A 19397-nucleotide genomic window follows, 5' to 3' on the forward strand; every position below is an offset into this window, starting at 1 on the left:
GGCAGAGGAACACACTGGAGAGGAGGTAGTAACAGGTGCTGCTTGCCAAGGTGAATTTGAAGGTGTGGAAGAGAGCTGAAGATCATGGGCAAATCAAACAGCAAGCTCAAGCCAGAGGTGGTGGAGGAGTTGACAAGGAAAACCTACTGTGAGTATCCTTCTCTCTATAATCTCCATAAAGAAAGCCTGCGTGAATCTACTGAACTGCATAGCCTGCAAATTAAAAAAAAAACATTATGGCTGAGCATACAGAATGCTATAGGTACACCTAATATCAATTTTATTGCTGCAGCTAATCATGTTATACACCCACTCTGCATTAAGTAGTCTTTACAGTAAATAGTTATGCCTATTGGGATTCCATACCTTTCTCATTATTCTTAGAAAAGAGCTTAATCTAGATGTCAGCAGAGTAAGCTCCCCTTTCATTTGAATTTACATTTAAATGTTTTGCAGCAAACTGTGATTGGTTGAGGCCAGACAGAAAGTCGCAGTCAGCATCTTAATATATATATATATATATACATGGAGAAGTTGAGTTGGTCTTCGCTGTCATGGATGGATGTGGTTTCGTGCTTTTCTATTTGTGTAGTTATTTTACTTTGACTGGGTTCAGTGGCAGACATGGCACTTCAAGTGTAAATTAGTTCATGCAGTGCTTCTCATGCCGTAATTATGGATTACGTTCCGGCATGATAGAGGTTGACAGTTATGGTGAGCTCACATCTAGAAAGAGAATGACCCTCAGCACAAAAACTTACCTGAGTATGAGATATGACAATTACATCTGGTATTCTTGTTTCTGTGTCTCTGCTTCTGCCACCTTGTCAGCGTGTCATCTTTCACTGAACACAGAAGTACGGGGGGTGGAAATAGACTTTACGACAGTTTTTAATTGAATTTGAGCGGTGATCACATTTCTAATCACCACCGGCAATGTCTGCTTGGAAGACTTTATTTTAATCATTTGTGTGTTATTTCTGGAGCACAGAGTTATTATTTGAGCAGTACAATGTGCAGGTGTGAGTGGGAGTTGACATCCATTGGCTGCTTAATGACAGTGTTATTTGTGTGGTGGGTCCCTCCACAGAAGAAGCAAGGAAGGCTGCTATACCAGGAAATTGCGGTGGAGGAAGATTAGGCATCATGCTGGGCTGGACCGCTTGCTGCTGTCCTGTACTCGCTGTCTTTCTTTCTTACCCTTTCACCCTGCCTCTCGAGCTTTACCCTCTAATTGCCCTCTTTGAGCAGGGAATGGAATAGTATAATTACGATCTTATCTGGTTAGCATCGCTGAAAGGGGCACCAAGCTTTCTCTCCCAGTGTGATCACTCTCCCTTGTTCTGTGGTTGCTTGACTTCAGACTATGATTTCTGCTTTCTTTCATCGTATTGCATCTTCGTCTCGTTCTCCCACGAGAAGCTTTGCCTGCCATTTTAGTCAGTGGTTTCTTTTGGTTTTTGACAGAACGGGGACTTAAATCTCTGTGCCTATGTCTCTTTTTGTTTCAGTGGTAGAAGAAAGAGCCTGTTTTTTCCAGTAAATAAAATGCTCTGTGTGTTAACAGACAACCAACAATGCCGGGCCAACAATAAGGGTTCTTCATTTCAGAGTGTATAATCAGATGTCTGTCCTCTGCTCTGTTTTGAGCAAATCAGTTATTTTGACTTGATATTTTCAGTACTATGCTTTCCAGCCAAAGATAGAATGAACCTGTGCAAAGGCTGTGACTAGTAGCCAGTAGTTTTCCATGTTTTCTGTAAAGGTTTGTGGGAAATGTTTTTTCTAGCTCATCTGCACATTTCAGCAGCTTCATTCCACCCAGAAATGCTTTTCTGTAACACTGCTCTGGCATTGCATAGATAGACCAGCTGTCCTCTTAGAATCTCTGTAGGATGTAGGGTAGACCCACCAGATAGCACGAGAATTTTCAAGTTCTCAAAGGGACAATGGTACTTACAATGACAAAGTCACAAGCCGGATGTGTTCTAGCAGACCATGCATTGCTAACCGGGCTAAGTTGACCCTGCAGTATCCTACAATTGGCTGATTGCATTATTGCCCATTGCCTCTGACTGAGTTATGTAAGACTTTTGAAAAAAAAAAGTATTCAATCTTGGCCATGGTAAATTGCCACAGTTTTTGTCTGTGCATACAGTCTTTTGAGGCCAGTTTAATGGTAGCTTGGCTTGGCTGACAGTTGTGAGATTGACCTGACATTTATTGCCCAGGAAGCGGTCATATGATGGCTTTCTTGGTGTATTTTTGAGCAGAACAAACCGAGATGGAGACACATGCATGAAAAAGCAGTCTCCTTATCAATCCCCACTTTAAGATTCTGTTCTGTTATGGCTATTTTCATATTTTCAATACTATTTCATAAATCCCTAACAAAAATTCATGTTTTATTATCTCGCAAGTGTACTGAAAAATATGCGTACTAGATTGTAATTTTCTAGTGTTTAATTTCTAGCAAGTGTATGTAGACATTCCCTCGCTCACTCATGGTTCACTTTGTTTTCTAAGTTGTACGCCCTCTTAGTAACCATGACTGTGAGTGACTCAGGGTTAAACATTATAATTGATAAAATTAGTGTTTAACCAACACACTGTTTGTTTGGATGTATGAACCTTTCCCTTTGCCCCAGACCCAGTAGAGTTGGTTTTAGAGAAGATTTATTCTGAGACCTGTGTAGCAGCAGCAACAGGACTTCAGAAAGTTCCTCTCAAAGGACCGACTGGTTAAACTAAAGTTATTGATTCTCAGCCCTCATTTTCATTAGTAACCCCAGGGGTCTAGAGGCTGAAATTTGCTCTGGTTACTTTAGAGAAAGTCAAGAATCAAAGAAAAGCCATGTGGGATTGGTTGATGTGATGCTAAAAGCTAGTGGTGCTTGTGTGGGCATGATAACACATCCTGCTGCTGAACTGTTCTCTCTTAAATCTGTGGCTGACCTTCATTCTCTCAGCCTTGCTTGTCTTTTGGTGCCTCCCTTGGGTGTACTCCCACTTGTCTACTACTATCCTAGCAAGGAGGAATGATTGTTTGTCTTCGAAACACTGGGATCGTTTATTTCTTTTCTCAATGAAAAAGGGCTGCTTTTCAACACTTGTATGTTGATTGTTGAATTTGTGCTCAGAGGATAAGCGTTTGGAAAGGATTAGGCCAGAATGATTAACTACCAGGCTTCTTTTTCTAGGACAAGCAAAGTTTTCCTCTGTGCTCACGTCACTCTTTACTTCTCTTACAGTTACGGAAAAAGAGGTGCAGCAGTGGTAAGTGTGTACATTTACTTCTAATGAGACTTGTGTGTGAATAACGATAAATCAGAAATATTGTCTTCACTGATAGAACTTACTCGAATGCCGGGTATTAACAAGATCCACCAGCAAAACCCACCTTGAAATATTTTGCCCAGGAGTTGGTTTGTTGATTCTCCAGACTGTGTATTTTACAGCTTGCTTCATAGTTGATTTGAAGCCATCTCCCTCACACTTCCCTGAAGACAGATGAGTTCTGAAAATAGAACAACTTTGAAGCCTCACTGAGACTAAATGACTTTGAAGGCTGATAAGACCAATACAAACATTTCCATGATGCATTACTCTACAACCTTTTTTTTTCTATTTTCGAAAAGGATGTCTGATAAGAGAGAAATGGTTGGGGTGCATGGTTGCTTGACTTTTAGGCTTTTATGACTACATGGCCACATTGGCATTGCAAGGTTGCAGATTAGTAATCCTTCCTGTCAGATTTTGTAGCTACGTGTCAGTGTGACCCATACCAGCATCATCCTACAAAGGTTCAGACTTTGTTCCATCCCAGTCTGTATTCACCATGTTCATTTATAAAGCATAGACGCTTCAGGGAATAAAAATTGAGACGAGAGCTGTCAGCCTTGTTTCTGTGTGAGTTTGTGGATACTTTTCTGAAGGAACATGGTGATAGCTATTGGCAAATGGAAAAAAAAAAACATCCTCATTTCAGGGATAACTTTAACATGTGTAGTCATTGCTTTTCTTTGTGGCAAGCTGCTGTTAAAACAATAAACAATCTGTGTTTTAGAGGAGGAACCACTGTGATAAAGTGATCACTCTTCTACGTTCATACTTCAGTTCTCCTGCTTTGGTTTTACATTTCACGACCTTATTTTGCATGCATGAAAAGAGCTCTGCCTCAAAAGCCAGTTGCTCTTCACATCCCCTATTAGGAGCGTTATAGGGGAAAGGAGCCGGGCACACAGCAGCAGTGGCAGTAGATATTGCAGGCATTGGTGGGTCCAGAATCTTTGAGCTGGCTTGTCTCGGGGGCTACTTGAGAGCATTAGGGCGGAATACCCGCCTCCCACCCCTCCCGACCCTCAACACCGCCGGCTGTGCAGCCTGCTCGTTCACAATCACTCTCACAGTCTTTCACAGGAAAGTTTGCATGAATCCTCACTTGAAGATCAGCAGCAATCAACACGGCTGAGTGTGAGAGATGAGAGGGAATTTCACCAGGGGAAATGCCAGATGGCGTGTAATTAGAGCACAGGCACAGACACAGAAGTATTAGCAGGGTTAGATAAATGCCTGTGTTGTGCATTAAATTTGTTCCCCTCTAATTCTCCTCTAAGGCAACGTCATTAGTATGCCGAAGGCCTACCTGAAATCAATAACAAAATCTCATGGCTCAGTGATGTTCCTGCCAGTGAGGCAGGAGCAAAAAAAACATCCTCCACAGCTCTTTAGCAAGCCACCATGGTAGATGCCAAAGAGAGGTAGCAAATGCCAGGAAATTTTATTGTCATGCTGGCTCCCCAGTGCGGTCTGATGCACTTTGCCACATCTGCTATAGCCCTACAAGTTGCATTATTACACTACTTCATGTACAGGCTGTGTGTGTGTGTGTGTGTGTGTGTGTGTGTGTGTGCGTGTGTGTGTGTGTGTGTGTGTGTGTGTGAGTGCGTGTGTGCGTGTGTATGTTAAGCACAAATGTCACCACAAAGATCTCTTGTACATGTTCTGTCCCTGGCCAAGCAGTGATACAGATTAAAAATGTGATGATTGGCTGACACTGCAAACATGTTTACGCTGTGGTGCAAAACCCACTGTACCACTGTACGAAAGCATAGTTTTCATGTAATCGCACTGTTAAATTTAGCAATCAGCATTATGTGCATAATTTATGTGTAAATAATGATGCTATTTTCTGGCTGACTGATCAATTTACATTGAAATAGATTTAAAAAATGGAAATATGTAGCTTTTGAAATGCAAAGGTACTGGACTAAGATAGATAGATAGATAGATAGATAGATAGATAGATAGATAGAGAAAAATGATTTTCTAATCTTCCAAATATCCAGTAACTTAAACTATATAGTATAAATGAATAACATGTATTTAAACCTAACAGTCCAGTGTGAGCTATGTTTTTGTAGGTGCCAGATTTTTACATGTATGTAGAGCAGCATCTATACTTTTAACTCCTACGTTTCCCATAATGCAGTGTAGGATTCCTTTTTTGCCCATTAGGCCTTGCCTGCAGTACGCTGTCTGGAACTAAGTGTAAAAATTGGCCAGAAAATTACTTTCACCATTCTATGAAACTTTGTGGGTTAGAACCTGTTTTTACCACAAGACGTTCTGTCCACAAGAGGGCTCACCCATGTATTGACAGACGTGTGTAATTGTATATTGGAGAAAAAAAAAAGAAAAAAAATCTGTATTCAGTTTTGAGATATGCCCTCAGGCAGCCAGTGGTGGAATGGCATGCTGAGGTTTACATGGCTTGCACTCAACTCTAATACAAGGTTACAAAATTGTGCTGACTAGAGATCAAAATCCAAGGTAATTCAGGACTCTTGGAGTGCACATCACTCTCTCTGTAGACAAGCTGGGTGATGAACGCCGTAATTGGAGAAGCAGCATTTAGCTGTTATGCTGCAAATAAGTGGAACAAACTGCCAGTGGAGATTAAACTTTCACCAAATGTAGACATTTTTAAATCCAGGTTAAAGACATTTCTTTTCTCATGTGTCTATGCATGAAATATCTTTTAACTTATCTAGACTGTTGCCTGTTTTTAAATTCATTTAAATTATTTTATTTGTTTCTCTTTATATTCTTTTATGTATTTTTAATGCTTCTTGCACTCCCTGCTGCAATGCTTTTATTTTATGTAAAGCACTTTGAACTGTTTGTACATGAAATGTGCGATACAAATAAATTTGATTTGATTTGATTTGATTTGATAATTAGAATACCTTTGTTCCATTTGTTGAATTATTTATTCTTTTCTGCTCAACCTCCATGTCATTCTTATTGAGTGAAGGTGATATTGTGTGCTGCCTGTCCATCATGAGGTGCAGGGAATGCTGCTTTGTGTTATTTTTTTTACAAGCATTTGTGTGTTGGGTTTCATGTAATAACTTCATTCTTCTAAAGAAAGAACATTTAGACATTCTGTTTAAAGTACATGTTTAGTAGTCTCAAGCTCAAGCCGTGAAACAAAACGTGACATAATCATTGTAATGTTTGTTGTTAAATGTTTAAATGAGTGTTCATCCAGGTGTCTGTATTACACTTTAATGTGGTCTGTGATCTTAGTGTGCCTCATCCGGATGAATTCATTTACCCTCCCTTTATTGCATTGCAACATGCAGAGAAGCTTTATGCCTCCACTACTCACATAAGCTTCAATCAAAAACACATTTCTGGGTATAATATCTGCCATGAAATTTCTCGATGCTAAGTAAAAACAGATGGTCTGGTATCTGCGACTGGCACATTTACTGTATATCAGTACTGAAATGCTGGTTTGAAATGTTCTATTTGTCCCTCTTGTTGGGACTGTGGATATTAAGTTATTTTCTTTCCATTTCATGACAGTTCTATTGTGCTCTATTGCTGCACATGTAATACGTCTTTATTGCCAAAACTGAGTGAAATGAGAATATATTATTTTTTATTTGTTTTTGCAGTAAGTTGTTTAATAATGTCGCTCAATGGTCCCTGCATAAATATGTATACTTAATACAGAATATGTCATGTCATTTTAAAGAGTCACACCTAAGAAATGACGGAAGAATTCAGGTAAAATGGGTCGGTTTTGGATTATGTAACGCATGGTGCGTTTTTCTCTTTGAATACCAATTATATAAACTGCATTATACCGAGCTGGGCTTTCATTTTCCTGCATATCTCCAAATAATTCAAATGGGAGAATTACATGGTTCTGCCGTCTCGTCGCCTCTCTTCTTGCTGAACTTTTTATTCTCCAGCTTCTGTTCAAAGTGGCTCCCCATCTTTTTGACTGAATGGAGCTTGCTTCTTTATCTTCAGGGCAGATTAAAAGTAAAGAGTTTAAGGGGAGAAGCTCTGTGCTGGCCTTCAGTCTTAATCAAAACACACTCTCTCTCTAGCTTTAATTAAAGCCTAGCTTTATTTTGAATAGCCTTAACTGGATCGCAGATGCACATGCTGTGCTCCCTTGTGTGTAGATGTTCTTTTTTTTAACCAGGGCTCGCTTTGCATTTATGGTTGAAGAGGCTGAAGCTCTTCTTTGCTCCTTGACCTGTTGGTTAGACAGAATGACTTTGAAAGACGAACAAAGAAATACCAGGAAAATGCCTGCCTTTGAGTGACTGCGCTTCAAATTGCTTGTGAGATGCTTCTATATATAGGCTAATAAAGATGTTAAGTCATTCTTTAGATATGTCATTTCCAGGGGAAAAAGGAAGCTCTTCGACTTATCTATCAGCTACGCATATTAGCAGAAGAGAAGCAGAGAGGAATTTCATTAGACTTAACCACCCTGGGCTTGCTATTTCATTAAGGCGATCATCTTATCTGTGATTGAGACAAATAGCTTTGCATTTTTCCTTTTTGATCTAGCACACTCTTTCAAACTGAATCAGTAATGTCTACTGTGGAGGTCACTTCAGTCTGTCAGTCTTGTCTTTATTAGGACTTCTATAGTCTACTATAGATTATATAATGCTTCCTGAAAAGTCTCTAATTGATCTTTATTTTGCAGGTACAAAGGCTTCATCAAGGATTGTCCAAGTGGGCAGTTGGATGCTGTGGGCTTTCAGAAGATCTATAAGCAATTTTTTCCTTTTGGAGATCCCACGAAGTTTGCCTCATTCGTCTTTAATGTTTTCGATGAAAATAAGGTTTGTGGTCAATGTCTTTGTTACTTCAAACTGAAGAAAAGTTGACAAAGGTTAGATGTAACCAGGTCAGTGTCTTGAGGATGGAGCTAATTTAAGTTGGCTATTATTCCAAGGATCTTCTTGTTATTTTGCCACACTGCCAACTGCACGTTCTCAGGTTTGCATTCATAATGTCATTTATTAAGGTTCCTTTTAAATAAAGGCTGTTTGTCATGGGTATGTTGCAAATTAACTACACCCAAAATAGAGGTTGAAGAGTAACTACAGTCATAACTGGAAAAAATGTACATTGAATTTATTCCCAGTCTTCAGTTAATTACGATCGATGTGTATGAATAAATGAAAAAAATATAATTTTCCTTCATATCACGATTATCATCAACACCTACAACAAAAAAGCTCTAAGCTTAGACAAACAAGAGTTTTATTGCACACACGAATGTTATTGATGACAAAAGGCTACAGACAACTCTTGAAATTATTTATCTGGAATATTGTGATTTAGTATTTCAGCCTCATAGTTGATTCTGTCGTCATGGTGCATTTTTATTTATATATACATATGTATATAAATATAGTAATATTTGTGCATTTTTATTAGAATTGATCTCGTCTCTTGTATATGGTCACATCCGCAAAGTATTTCAGCACGACGACAAAGCAAATTTTAATGGCACCAATTTCTTACATCACATTTACCTCAAGAAATCCCCTTAATTGCAGCCGCACATCATTATTTAAATTGTGTTCAGGCAGACAAAGTATAGGTGAGCAGCTCCTGGGATGTTGGTGAGCCCCTGCAGGTTTATTGACTTCAACTAAGAGGCTTTGTGTCAGAAAGATCAGTCAGATGCTTAGCTATGACCCTCATTAGTGTTAGGCACCCCATTGTTAAAGAATGCATTGATCTTAACAGTTTTTATAGCTTATGTAATCGGCAACGCATGACTTCAGCATTTTCTGGCAAGGCAGACGTCTGGTAGAGATAAAGTTAGCTGACCCTGAGGGCCATGAAGAACGCCTGGCCATTTCTCTGAAAGATTAGCAGGGACAAGTGGGGGTTACGTGTCCTCAGCTGTTGTGATGGAATGTAGGAAAACCTTTGTAATGCAACAGAATCCACCGCTACCTGATGGAAATGTGAATTGACTAAAATCTTGGTGGCTCCACTGCCAGAAAATTGATTTATCCACAGAGCATCCGATCCTAAAGCTGCTGTTTACACTTTGAATGTGAAGAATTTCATGCTTGAGACCGTGGGTCATAGTTTAATGAGTTTGTCTAAATTTGTGGCATTTGAGGCACTTTGAGTTTTGGTTTTATATTTGATTGTCTTCCATATCAGCAGACTTCTTTCTGCACAATGTATATTCTCACAGAAAAATACAGGACACCATTTTCGAGGTAAATTGTAAATGTTGGTGGATTTTCAAAAAGCTGAGATTAAATGAATGTCATGTTATTTTTCACAGCCATTCATGATGTGGGATGGTTAGAAAATATGAAACATGGTACCAATGCATTGAGGTTTTGTTTGGGCAGTGTAGCCTTTAAACGACGAACCAGTTGCATCAATCTTGCTAATGACCAGAGGTGACATATTTCAGCCTCAGGAGAGAGCCAGGTGCGGGGCAAAAATAGCAGCTCACTCTGAGCTAACGTCTGTCCCCATTTTCAGGAGAATACAAGGACATTGTGAAGAAACAGGAAGGAGTTCAGGAAAGTACTGCTACAGCTAATGTGAAGTGAGATTCTTATTTTGTCTCTGGTTTCCCTTGATTCTCTCCCTCACTCCTGTCACTTTCTAGGATGGACGCATAGAGTTCTCTGAGTTCATCCAGGCCTTGTCCGTGACATCCCGGGGGACTCTGGATGAGAAGCTGAGATGTAAGAAAAACACTTTTCTCCTCTTTTTATTTTACATTTAAATGAGAGGATTTAGGCTAGATTGCGACACATCACTTATCTAAGAGCACCGGTCGAGAACAGAAAAAATGATGACCAAAACCTTTTGTGTACATCTTGTGGAAAACCTGAAACTTAAACTTCAGCTGTAGCAGTTTGATTAAGCTTTGAACAAAGTTCAACAGAGTTTACATCAAGTATTACCACTGGCATATCTTTGAAATCATAGCAGCTTTCTGACATGAAACTCACAAACCTTCTTTTTGTCGCAGTAAAAGTTTTTTATGTTAAATTTTAATTTTGTCTCTTCCCAGGGGCTTTTAAATTATATGATCTTGACAATGATGGCTACATAACTCGTGATGAGATGTTAAACATAGTAGATGCCATATATCAGATGGTGGTAAGTTTTTGTTTTTTTCTCAATTGATCTGATTTCTATTCCAGAGTTGTTTGTATAGTCTGAAGTCTAATGATTTGATATCTTAGGGAAACACTGTGGAGTTGCCTGAGGAAGAAAACACACCAGAAAAACGAGTAGATCGTATTTTTGCAATGATGGACAAGGTTAGTATTGAACCTGAAGAGATAAAAGCTATGATAATGCATTAGATGATGTGATGTTTTAGGTTTCAACATGAAAGTTTGACATCGCTGTAAGTGCAGTAATAATGATCAGTTTACCATTAATAGGACGGGGTCTGCCTTTGTTGCCACCCTCAGGGCTTTGATATGGGCTCTGTTAAGTTTAGAGCTGTTAGCCGTAGCTATCTAAGCGTCACTAACACTGCCCTTCGTCTATAAACATCACTTATTGTCACCTCCACCAACGGCCCTCAGTGCCCATTCATTCAGCTCCAAGAATCTCCTCAGCTTTAGTGAAACATGAGACGCAGCCTGCACTGGTGTGTTTGTGAGCTCACTACAGCCAAGATCAGCCCATAGGAGTAGCTGTTCAGCACTTGATTTGGGATTTTTACCATCAGAGTGGCTACCTTCAAAGGGAACTCAACCAAAGATCAGTCTGTCAGCATGAAGCAGGAGTAACATGGTGCAGCCTAAGAGCTTATTTTGCCCCCTGCTGGTAATTCTGTGTTAAACGTTACACGGCTTCAGTTTGATTTTGCTTCATGTTGCAGAATGCAGATGGGAAGCTGACTCTGCAGGAGTTTCAGGAAGGTTCCAAGGCAGACCCTTCTATTGTTCAGGCCCTGTCACTCTATGATGGGCTGGTGTAGGAACGTAAGGTGAGTGGGGGATTAACAAGATACTACATGCATGCCTTGGATGAAGGCTTGGATGATTTTTCAATCCCAGGTCATGCTTAGCTCCATTTTAATATAGTGTAATTCTCATTTCGTCACAGCCAAGCATATAAAGAGGAAAGTCAGTCCGTGGGATGATCCCAATGTGGTGAAGCCACTTTCTGCTCTCACTTTGCTCTTATGAATTATTTAAATGGCCCACTTGTTTACTGGCAGTATAATAGTCATGCAGTGCTGAATGAAGATTGAGACAGCCCCCTCCTCTCACCATCTAATGTAATACACTGGCTGCTGCCAATTGTTACTGACATCCTGCTCAGTGTTTGCCAACTGTGAAGTGAGCTTGTGAAGACATTTGTATTCTTAGTAATGCTCTGTATAGCTGTAATCTAGCATGCTGTGAGCACACCCAGGTATCACTGCCATATGTTGAAATGCTTATCAATTGTACAATTTCTCAGATGGGTCCAGTTCAGCATCCTCCTGCCCGTTACACGCCAATGCAGCGCCATCACACCTGTAATCGGCTGAAGCCTCATATAACCTAAACACCCAGAAGTGGACTACAAACTTTCGTTGCACGGCCTCCCGACTTCTGTGTCAAGATACATTTCCAATAAGGATAGTGAACAAAAATGTCTTCTGATGTGACGGAGAATTTCAGCGTGTCAGTACACCCCCAGTCAATTATCTGTGCTTCTACTGCTATGTAGCATCATGCACACCAGTGAGTGTTATGGACAGTGTTTCAACATCTCTACAAGCGCAGTGTTGCAGTTTTTCCATGGACAATCCAAGGAACTGAACTCCCACCAAGGTGTCTGTGTGTGTCTTATCCACATGCTGTAAAGCGCTGGATGAACTGCTCAGAGGGACTGTGCTGCTTCTTCATCACCACACGGAGCGACATTAAACCTAAGTCTAGAAAAATGTGTTACTGGATGATAAAACGAACACTAACTTAAAGTTACAAAGCAGTATAGTGTTTGTTATATATAATGTAAATATAATGGTAATTTATTTTCTGCTTTACTGCGTTTATGAGACTTTCCTCATAAATATGGAATGAAGTTTTATTTTTATCAAAAGTCTTGAAATGTATTGCACTGTATTTTTCATTATCATGATTATTATTATTATTATTGTTTGATTGTTCTCTCTCTCGCATCCTGAGGTTTCCTTTCCTTCAGAGAACAGAAGTTTCTTTTGAAGAGGAATGTTTAAGTAGCACAAGGTTTTCTATGGATTATTTTACTATGTTTGCAGTCTTTGCACCCTATTGTGTTTTCATTTCCCTCTTAGCTCAAGTGTGTATTGTTGGCCCTGTTGCACAGTTACATGCTGAACGACATGACCAAGCAACAGTAAATTCTTACAGCTTTACGTCAGAATTGAAGCAAAGTATTTCTTTTGAGAGCATTGCACTCCACCCTTGGCTACACAAAGCCTTGGTAATTGAGAGCCACAATCAAGACATCACTTCTGGTTGTAAAGCTTTTGCAGGCGCTGTGGTCGCAATTGTCTAGTTGGTATTAGTTCCGTGTGAGGCCTGAGCATGTGACGATGCCTTTTTTCATTCTTCGATTCTTTATTTTAGAGTGTTTAGACGCTTTGTCAGCTACATTGATATTTTATGCCTTATGCAAGTTATAATTTATTGAATTATTAATGTCATTCATCTGTTTAATAGTATAAGAGCACAGAATAAAATGCATTTATGTGGCAAACATTTCTATTATTTTGTAATGGATAGAAAACAGTGTTTTATTTTTTATATGCCAGTATTTTGGATCATTTTAGGGGGCTGCTGTGTAGATTAACTGTTGCTCATATGTTTATTTGTAACATTTTTGACTTGGTGATAATCAACTCTCATGAAAATAATCCCTGATTGCACAGACTCTAATTCATTGTATTAAAAATGGAATCTATTTTAGGTCCAGCATCGCACCACAAATAGTGAAAGGTGTCCTGTCAAGCTTTAGAGCCTGGTATGCTTTGCAGCACAGACTCTAACATGCCAACTTGCTGTGTGGTGTATGCCTGCACTGTGTGGTTATGTAATGAACAGTGAACTACATAAAATTGTGATGTTTTGACATGTCTGAATTGATGAGGTTCAGTGGCTTTGGAAGTTGCTGGGCTCCGTGTATCTGCTCAGAGCCACTTTTTGTTTTCTTCTCATCATGGACAGATGCAAGTAACATAAAGAGGAAATATCCAGAGCTTTAACCGGAGACTGTTATGTCCTTTAGCTGCATCCTTGATTATTTTTGTATTTACAGCATGTGCTACTAAGTGCAGTAAAAATGTATTTTGAAGTGAACCACCAGTTGTTTGTTTTAAGAACATTCTGGGTTTTAAACACGATACATTGGATTTTTAATATTCATAAAAGCAGTAATCTGTAACGATATATCTTCTTATACGACGTGTCATATTCATCAAAAGCACCAGTAGGCCTATGACTTTTCAGGATCAATAACATTTCTATCCAGATGAGCAAAAAGCACAGTGATATTCATATAGCAAGAGACTATCTGTCAGCGTGGGCTGTGTATAAAATTAGCTTGGTGTCATGCTGTATATAAACCATGGTTATTTATAAAAAGGCTGTTACTGAGACAATGTTGTCGGCATGTCCAAAATACAGACTGCAGACCCGCTTGTAATGTGCACAAAGTAGCTGAAAATCGAGTCTCGGGGGCCCAACACTACTAAAATCTAATTAAGGTGAGGAGTGTTGAATAGGGTTAAAGCCTCGAAGTCACTGCGGGGTCGAGTTACACACACTCACAAAAAACAAGTTGGATCTCGGGAACCTTTTAATACCCATCTCCGCCCCCGTTTGAAGCGTCAGAGCACCAGCTCTCCTGGGGCTCTCCAACGCACAGACAGTCCGCGCGCTCCTCCAAACTTTACGCACGGATGTACTCCTGTGGAAGTTGTTCAAACTCGATTTTGAAGTGTTTTACTTGAGTCGTCTCGTTGCAAATATATATTTTTTTATCTACTGGAAGCAGTCCAAGACTCGTCTGAGTGGCACTGAAATCCAAACTTTTCAAAACTTTTTTTGTTTTACATTTTTGTGTGATTCGCTTCATCCAGGCTGACAGATGCAGTAAATCTGGGGGAAAAATGTCCGGTGCCTTATTGAAGTGCCTTGTCCTGGTGCTCTTTATCAGCGTACACAGGCTTTTGGCAGACTCCTTGGTGCACCCCCGGGTTGAGGAGGGTGATGAATCCGATGACAGCGCCTCGACCCTGGCCTTTGTGTTCGATGTTACAGGCTCCATGTACGACGATCTGAAACAGGTGATTGAGGGAGCGTCACGGATCCTGGAGAAGACCCTCAGCCGGAGGACCAGACCTATCAAAAACTTCGTCCTGGTTCCCTTCCACGACCCAGGTACTTTCTGCTCAAAGTTAGTTCTACAAAGCTAAAGAGGCACCTCTTGTAATTGTGGATGTCTTTGACATTTTTATGAATGAATGTACATAATTAAGATTTATTGTCGTATTTTTTTTTGTCTGCCAGGTCCAAATTATCGCTTAGTTTTCCGTATTTGCCCGACTTCAGACTCAGCATGGCTTTATTGTAGTTATCATTTCCTTTTTTTGTTGTTGAGAAAATCACAAAAAAAGTAGCAGAACAGTAGCACGTGGGGTAGTGCTTAGCAGTTTCAGTTGAGGTCCACTCTCATAAAGCAACAAATTAAACCCAAACTGATGCAAGACATTAAGCAGGTAAGCTTCATCTACCAGCATATGTCCATCTACATGGAAAAGCTTCTTGAAAATAAGAGTGCTCCAATGGAGTTTGTGCACTGATGAGAAGCATATGCTGTCTGCTTGTGTGCAATTACACCAATCACCCCCCCCCCACACACACACACACCCCCACACCCCCACCCCCACATGCATACATACACACAGCCCTCCCTCAGCCTCCGGAAAACGCTCACAGCCCCCAGTTTAGCCAGCCTGAGGGGGAGCAGGCGGGACAAGGGGGCTAACACCACACATGTTGTCTGTGTTTAATGTGCCCTGCCCTTGGGGACCTTGTAAACTTTCAAGATTACAAAGAAGCCACAGTGGCTGACAAACAAAGAGGCGTGACAGTGCTGTCAGTGTTTTACAGGCCCCCACGAGGAGGAGACAAGGACTTGAAAGCCACTTCCACAGGAAAATAGATTGAGAATGAAAACGGAATGTCATCAGCTAGACACATGTCTGCAAGTTCTGCATCAATAGCCTCACAAAGATATGACAAAATGTTTTTTGACAGCTGGAATAACAATCACAGACTCACTGAAAGGAGTTCCACCCTACCTAATAAGGGTTTTCTCTGTAGCAACTATAATTTAAAAAAAAAAGCTTGTTTTTAAGCACAACAGCGTTCTATATCAAAAACAATACATTGTCTGTGTTTTGGCAAGTGACTACCATTTCATTGATTGACCCCAGAGGATGTGAGTGACAGGTCCTGACATGCACTTCTTATCCATCATTGTTCGGTCTGCTGCTGCTTGAGACCTGAAGAAGTCATCCAGATCAAAATGCTGAGTACAGCTGCAGAAACTGATGAATCTGTCATCGACTGAAGCTTTGGTCAGATTTCAAGGATTAGTTTTAAACAGAATCTGAACATGGTCATTTTGTCAGAACAGCATGTGCGATTTCGATTCATGTCTTTCACAAAGGCTACAGTGCATCATTCAGGTTCAGATTAATTGGGCTGCGACTTATCAGAGAATTTGATGGTGTAGAGTCTAAGCTGCTCAGAGGGAACAACAAAGTCGTTTGCTGTGATTAAGGTGTTTTTGTTGAATTTTGTGAAAAAGCTGTTAAAGCTGTTATTTGGTTAGACTGAATGCTGCATTTTACACGGTCATCTAGCAACCAGAGCAGAAACAGAACATACTGAACAGACTTGATCTGATTTTCTTCACTGAAAAATCGAAACAAAACAAAGTGGAAAAAAAGCAAACTTGTGTTGAAGTTCTGTGTGATTCACTTATAAACTCACAGATATTGGCCCCGTGTCCATCACCACTGAACCAAAGAAGTTCCAGCAGGATCTGCAAGAGCTGTTTGTGCAGGTGGGAAACAAAACACACAGATTCAGTCTACTGCACCTATTGCTATGGCTTGAGAACAACCACTATAGCAAAAGAGAACAATTAGGGAATTTTGATAAATTTGCTAATCAGTCTAATAGCGGGGCAATTTTAAAACAAGAAAAACGAACTGATTCAGTAATGTTTGGATTTCTAAAAGATAGATTTGTTTCAGGTTTTAAACATTCCTGTTGAACATGAATCAATATGTGTTCCCCCCAAATGGCACACACTCTTCCAAAAGCTGGACCATGACAGCATTATTCATGTATAAACCAAATCTGATTTTTTTTTTTTTAGAGTTGCTTTCTTTCCATAATACTTGATCGTGATGTGTGCTTCTATCATACAGGGCGGGGGCGACTGCCCTGAGATGAGTATAGGAGCTATAAAGAAAGCCTTGGAGGTTTCCCTGCCTGGATCTTTCATCTATGTCTTTACTGATGCCAGGGCCAAAGATTACCGTCTGAAAAGAGATGTTCTGCAGCTGGTGCAGCTCCGTCAATCACAGGTACAGACACAGGACTGTTGCAAGGTTTTTCGGGATCTTACAGAATGGAGCAAGTTCCATAAATTCCTAAACTAAAGGCAAAATATCAGTGTTAAACGGTTCAAAACATGCATGATGGAGATTCAAATTTATGGTATGTCATTTAAGACAAAATCATGTCTTCGAACCTTTCATTGGTTATGACTGGAGTTGAATTATCCCACAGTGAAACTGTTTAACTGATGTTATTAGGAATTGGGTTAAATCTGCATTTTTTTTAAAACTGTCAGCTACAGCCCACATAGTTTTGAAGATAGCTTTGTTTGTTGCATACTTTTAGAAAATGAGTACGATGGCAAGCACTGAAAAATGAACATTTCCCAATGCTGAGATGACAAAGGATAAGTTACATCGGTCCCAGTCCTCACATGAAGCATGACAATGAACATTAGCGTCTCTTTGGAGCCAGCTGAAAGCAAGTCGGTAGAAAGCAAACACTAGTAATCCTCTTAACTCTCTGCCCCTTTGCTCTAAGGTTGTTTTTGTGTTGACTGGGGACTGTGGGGACCGCTCCCACCCTGGTTACAGGGCTTACGAGGAGATCGCTGCCACCTCCTCTGGACAAATCTTTCACTTGGACAAGCAGCAGGTTAACGAGGTGAGAACATAACAAACTGCACTGCACTACAATCACTGATGACCAAAACTACATTAAACTCATATATATATTATAAATCAAAGTTTGGACAAATTTGGTAAAAAAAATTCTTTGTTGTTGAACTAGCAGGAAATAAAGTTAAATATAAGACATTCTTTTCGGCATTTAAAGCATAATTACTATATTACTTTTTATTCTGTGCATGAAAACATTTTGAACAGGCAAGAAATCTGTGCTCACAGGTAACTTTTACCAAGATTAACAAGCTTATTAGGACTAAGGCTTCTTCACAATGATTGTACAGAAAGACAAAGTGATGTAAATTTCAAGGATTAATTAATACTCTGACTCCTTAATCTTCACTCCACATCTCACATTCAGAGGCAATAAGCTACTTTAAGTAGATGCCTCTGAAAATTAAAATAATTGAAGCTCACAAAGAAGGAGAGGGATATAAGAAGATAAGAAACCTTTTTATGTCGCCGTTTCCTCTGTGCATTATTTAATTAAGAAGTGACAGTTAACAGGAATAAGGGGTCAAGTTGAGGCCTGGATAGGCTCGACAATATTCAGAGGACTACTCATAGGACAACTAAAAAGATAAATTTAATCATCTTTTTCACAGAAAAAAATAGTTATTCTTAGTAACAGAATTTATGAGTAGGAGTGCCTTACCTTTTTTTCATGCTTTAGTATATTTCCTACATCAGGAGAAGAGCTGGGGCAGAACAATCACAAAATCTTACTTGACCTGCTGATGTAATAAAAGTGATTTCATTCAGTGTAGTCAAAGGATTCTAATGCTGACATTAAACTTCCTGTTCATATGATACGGTCGAGTGATTCTTTTATATTGGAAGCAGCATGTAACAGAAACCCTATCTCAGAGGCCAAAGACAGCGGGGTTCACATCCCAGGCAGCCGTAAAAGAAGCCAGAATTTCCTCTGGAAGAGACACTGGTATCCTGCATGTCAACACAGGAGATGGCCGGGCAGCTCTGAGCTGCAGCCAGCAGCTCTGTAAACCGGTGGCCCAGTGAACCCCTGAACTCAGATGTGTTTGTGTGTGTGAGTGCGGGTCTGTTTCCTGTCAAGTCATACTTGTATGCAGTGAAGCCTACACTGCAGCCTATGTGTGGGGCAGTTATCACACCATAATCCTGTCAGCTGTTTAAAATGAGTTTGAATATCATTTTTGTGATGTCATGCTAGGAGACCAAATTTTGGTCTAGACCTGAACCCCAAATGAGTTTCTATAGTTTGAAGTATTTTGCTATGTCCTTAGTATATAGTGACATGAACATGTGTATAACCATAGCCATTTCTTTCCTAGAATTTACATAAAGTTACTGCGATTATAGCTCCTGGGTGGCATACTTTTTAAAAATTAATGCAAATCCTTTAATCCCTAAAAACTTCAGAAGTGGTTCAAATCTAACCAAAATATTCTCCCTTAATAGTCCCTTAATAATGTACAGCCAAATAAAATATACAAATCTTTTTCTTTTTGGTTGCCAGGGGTGGAGCGGAGAGAAAACAGACTGCTTATTTTAGTATCTAATCCCAGGATATGGCTTCCCTTCTCCCAACACAGCTGCCCAGTTGTATTGGCTCCTGGTCCTCACACAACAGCTCTTTGTAATTTCTACATAACACAGTCTTTACATTTGACTGGTTGTGATCAGAAAGAGAATGTGTTAACAGAGAGAGTAGGTGAGAAAACCACAAAAATCTGCTGTTAAACGTGGACCATGATCTGTACCCTATAATGTCTCTTGTAGTCAATTGGAGTCAATGATC

At 39.9% G+C, this 19397-nt stretch overlaps 2 protein-coding genes across 2 annotated transcripts in view; both read left to right on the forward strand.

The window, feature by feature from the left end:
• LOC142382527 (neuronal calcium sensor 1) overlaps positions 1–13655 on the forward strand; it is a 15937-nt gene extending 2282 nt beyond the window's left edge. Inside the window, exons 4-11 of the mRNA XM_075468506.1 lie at positions 6–148; positions 3252–3276; positions 8021–8159; positions 9968–10046; positions 10379–10467; positions 10554–10631; positions 11204–11311; positions 11791–13655. Of these exons, the coding sequence (XP_075324621.1) occupies positions 85–148; positions 3252–3276; positions 8021–8159; positions 9968–10046; positions 10379–10467; positions 10554–10631; positions 11204–11302 (573 nt within the window). The 5' untranslated portion in view covers positions 6–84 and the 3' untranslated portion in view covers positions 11303–11311; positions 11791–13655. The remainder of the gene's footprint in view (positions 1–5; positions 149–3251; positions 3277–8020; positions 8160–9967; positions 10047–10378; positions 10468–10553; positions 10632–11203; positions 11312–11790) is intronic.
• Positions 13656–14245: 590 nt separating this feature from the next.
• hmcn2 (hemicentin 2) overlaps positions 14246–19397 on the forward strand; it is a 42684-nt gene continuing 37532 nt past the window's right edge. The window contains exons 1-4 of the mRNA XM_075468508.1: positions 14246–14738; positions 16361–16431; positions 16802–16960; positions 17475–17597. Of these exons, the coding sequence (XP_075324623.1) occupies positions 14468–14738; positions 16361–16431; positions 16802–16960; positions 17475–17597 (624 nt within the window). The 5' untranslated portion in view covers positions 14246–14467. The remainder of the gene's footprint in view (positions 14739–16360; positions 16432–16801; positions 16961–17474; positions 17598–19397) is intronic.

Source organism: Odontesthes bonariensis, chromosome 6 (assembly GCF_027942865.1).
Source record: "Odontesthes bonariensis isolate fOdoBon6 chromosome 6, fOdoBon6.hap1, whole genome shotgun sequence".
Classification (NCBI taxonomy): Eukaryota; Metazoa; Chordata; class Actinopteri; order Atheriniformes; family Atherinopsidae; genus Odontesthes; species Odontesthes bonariensis.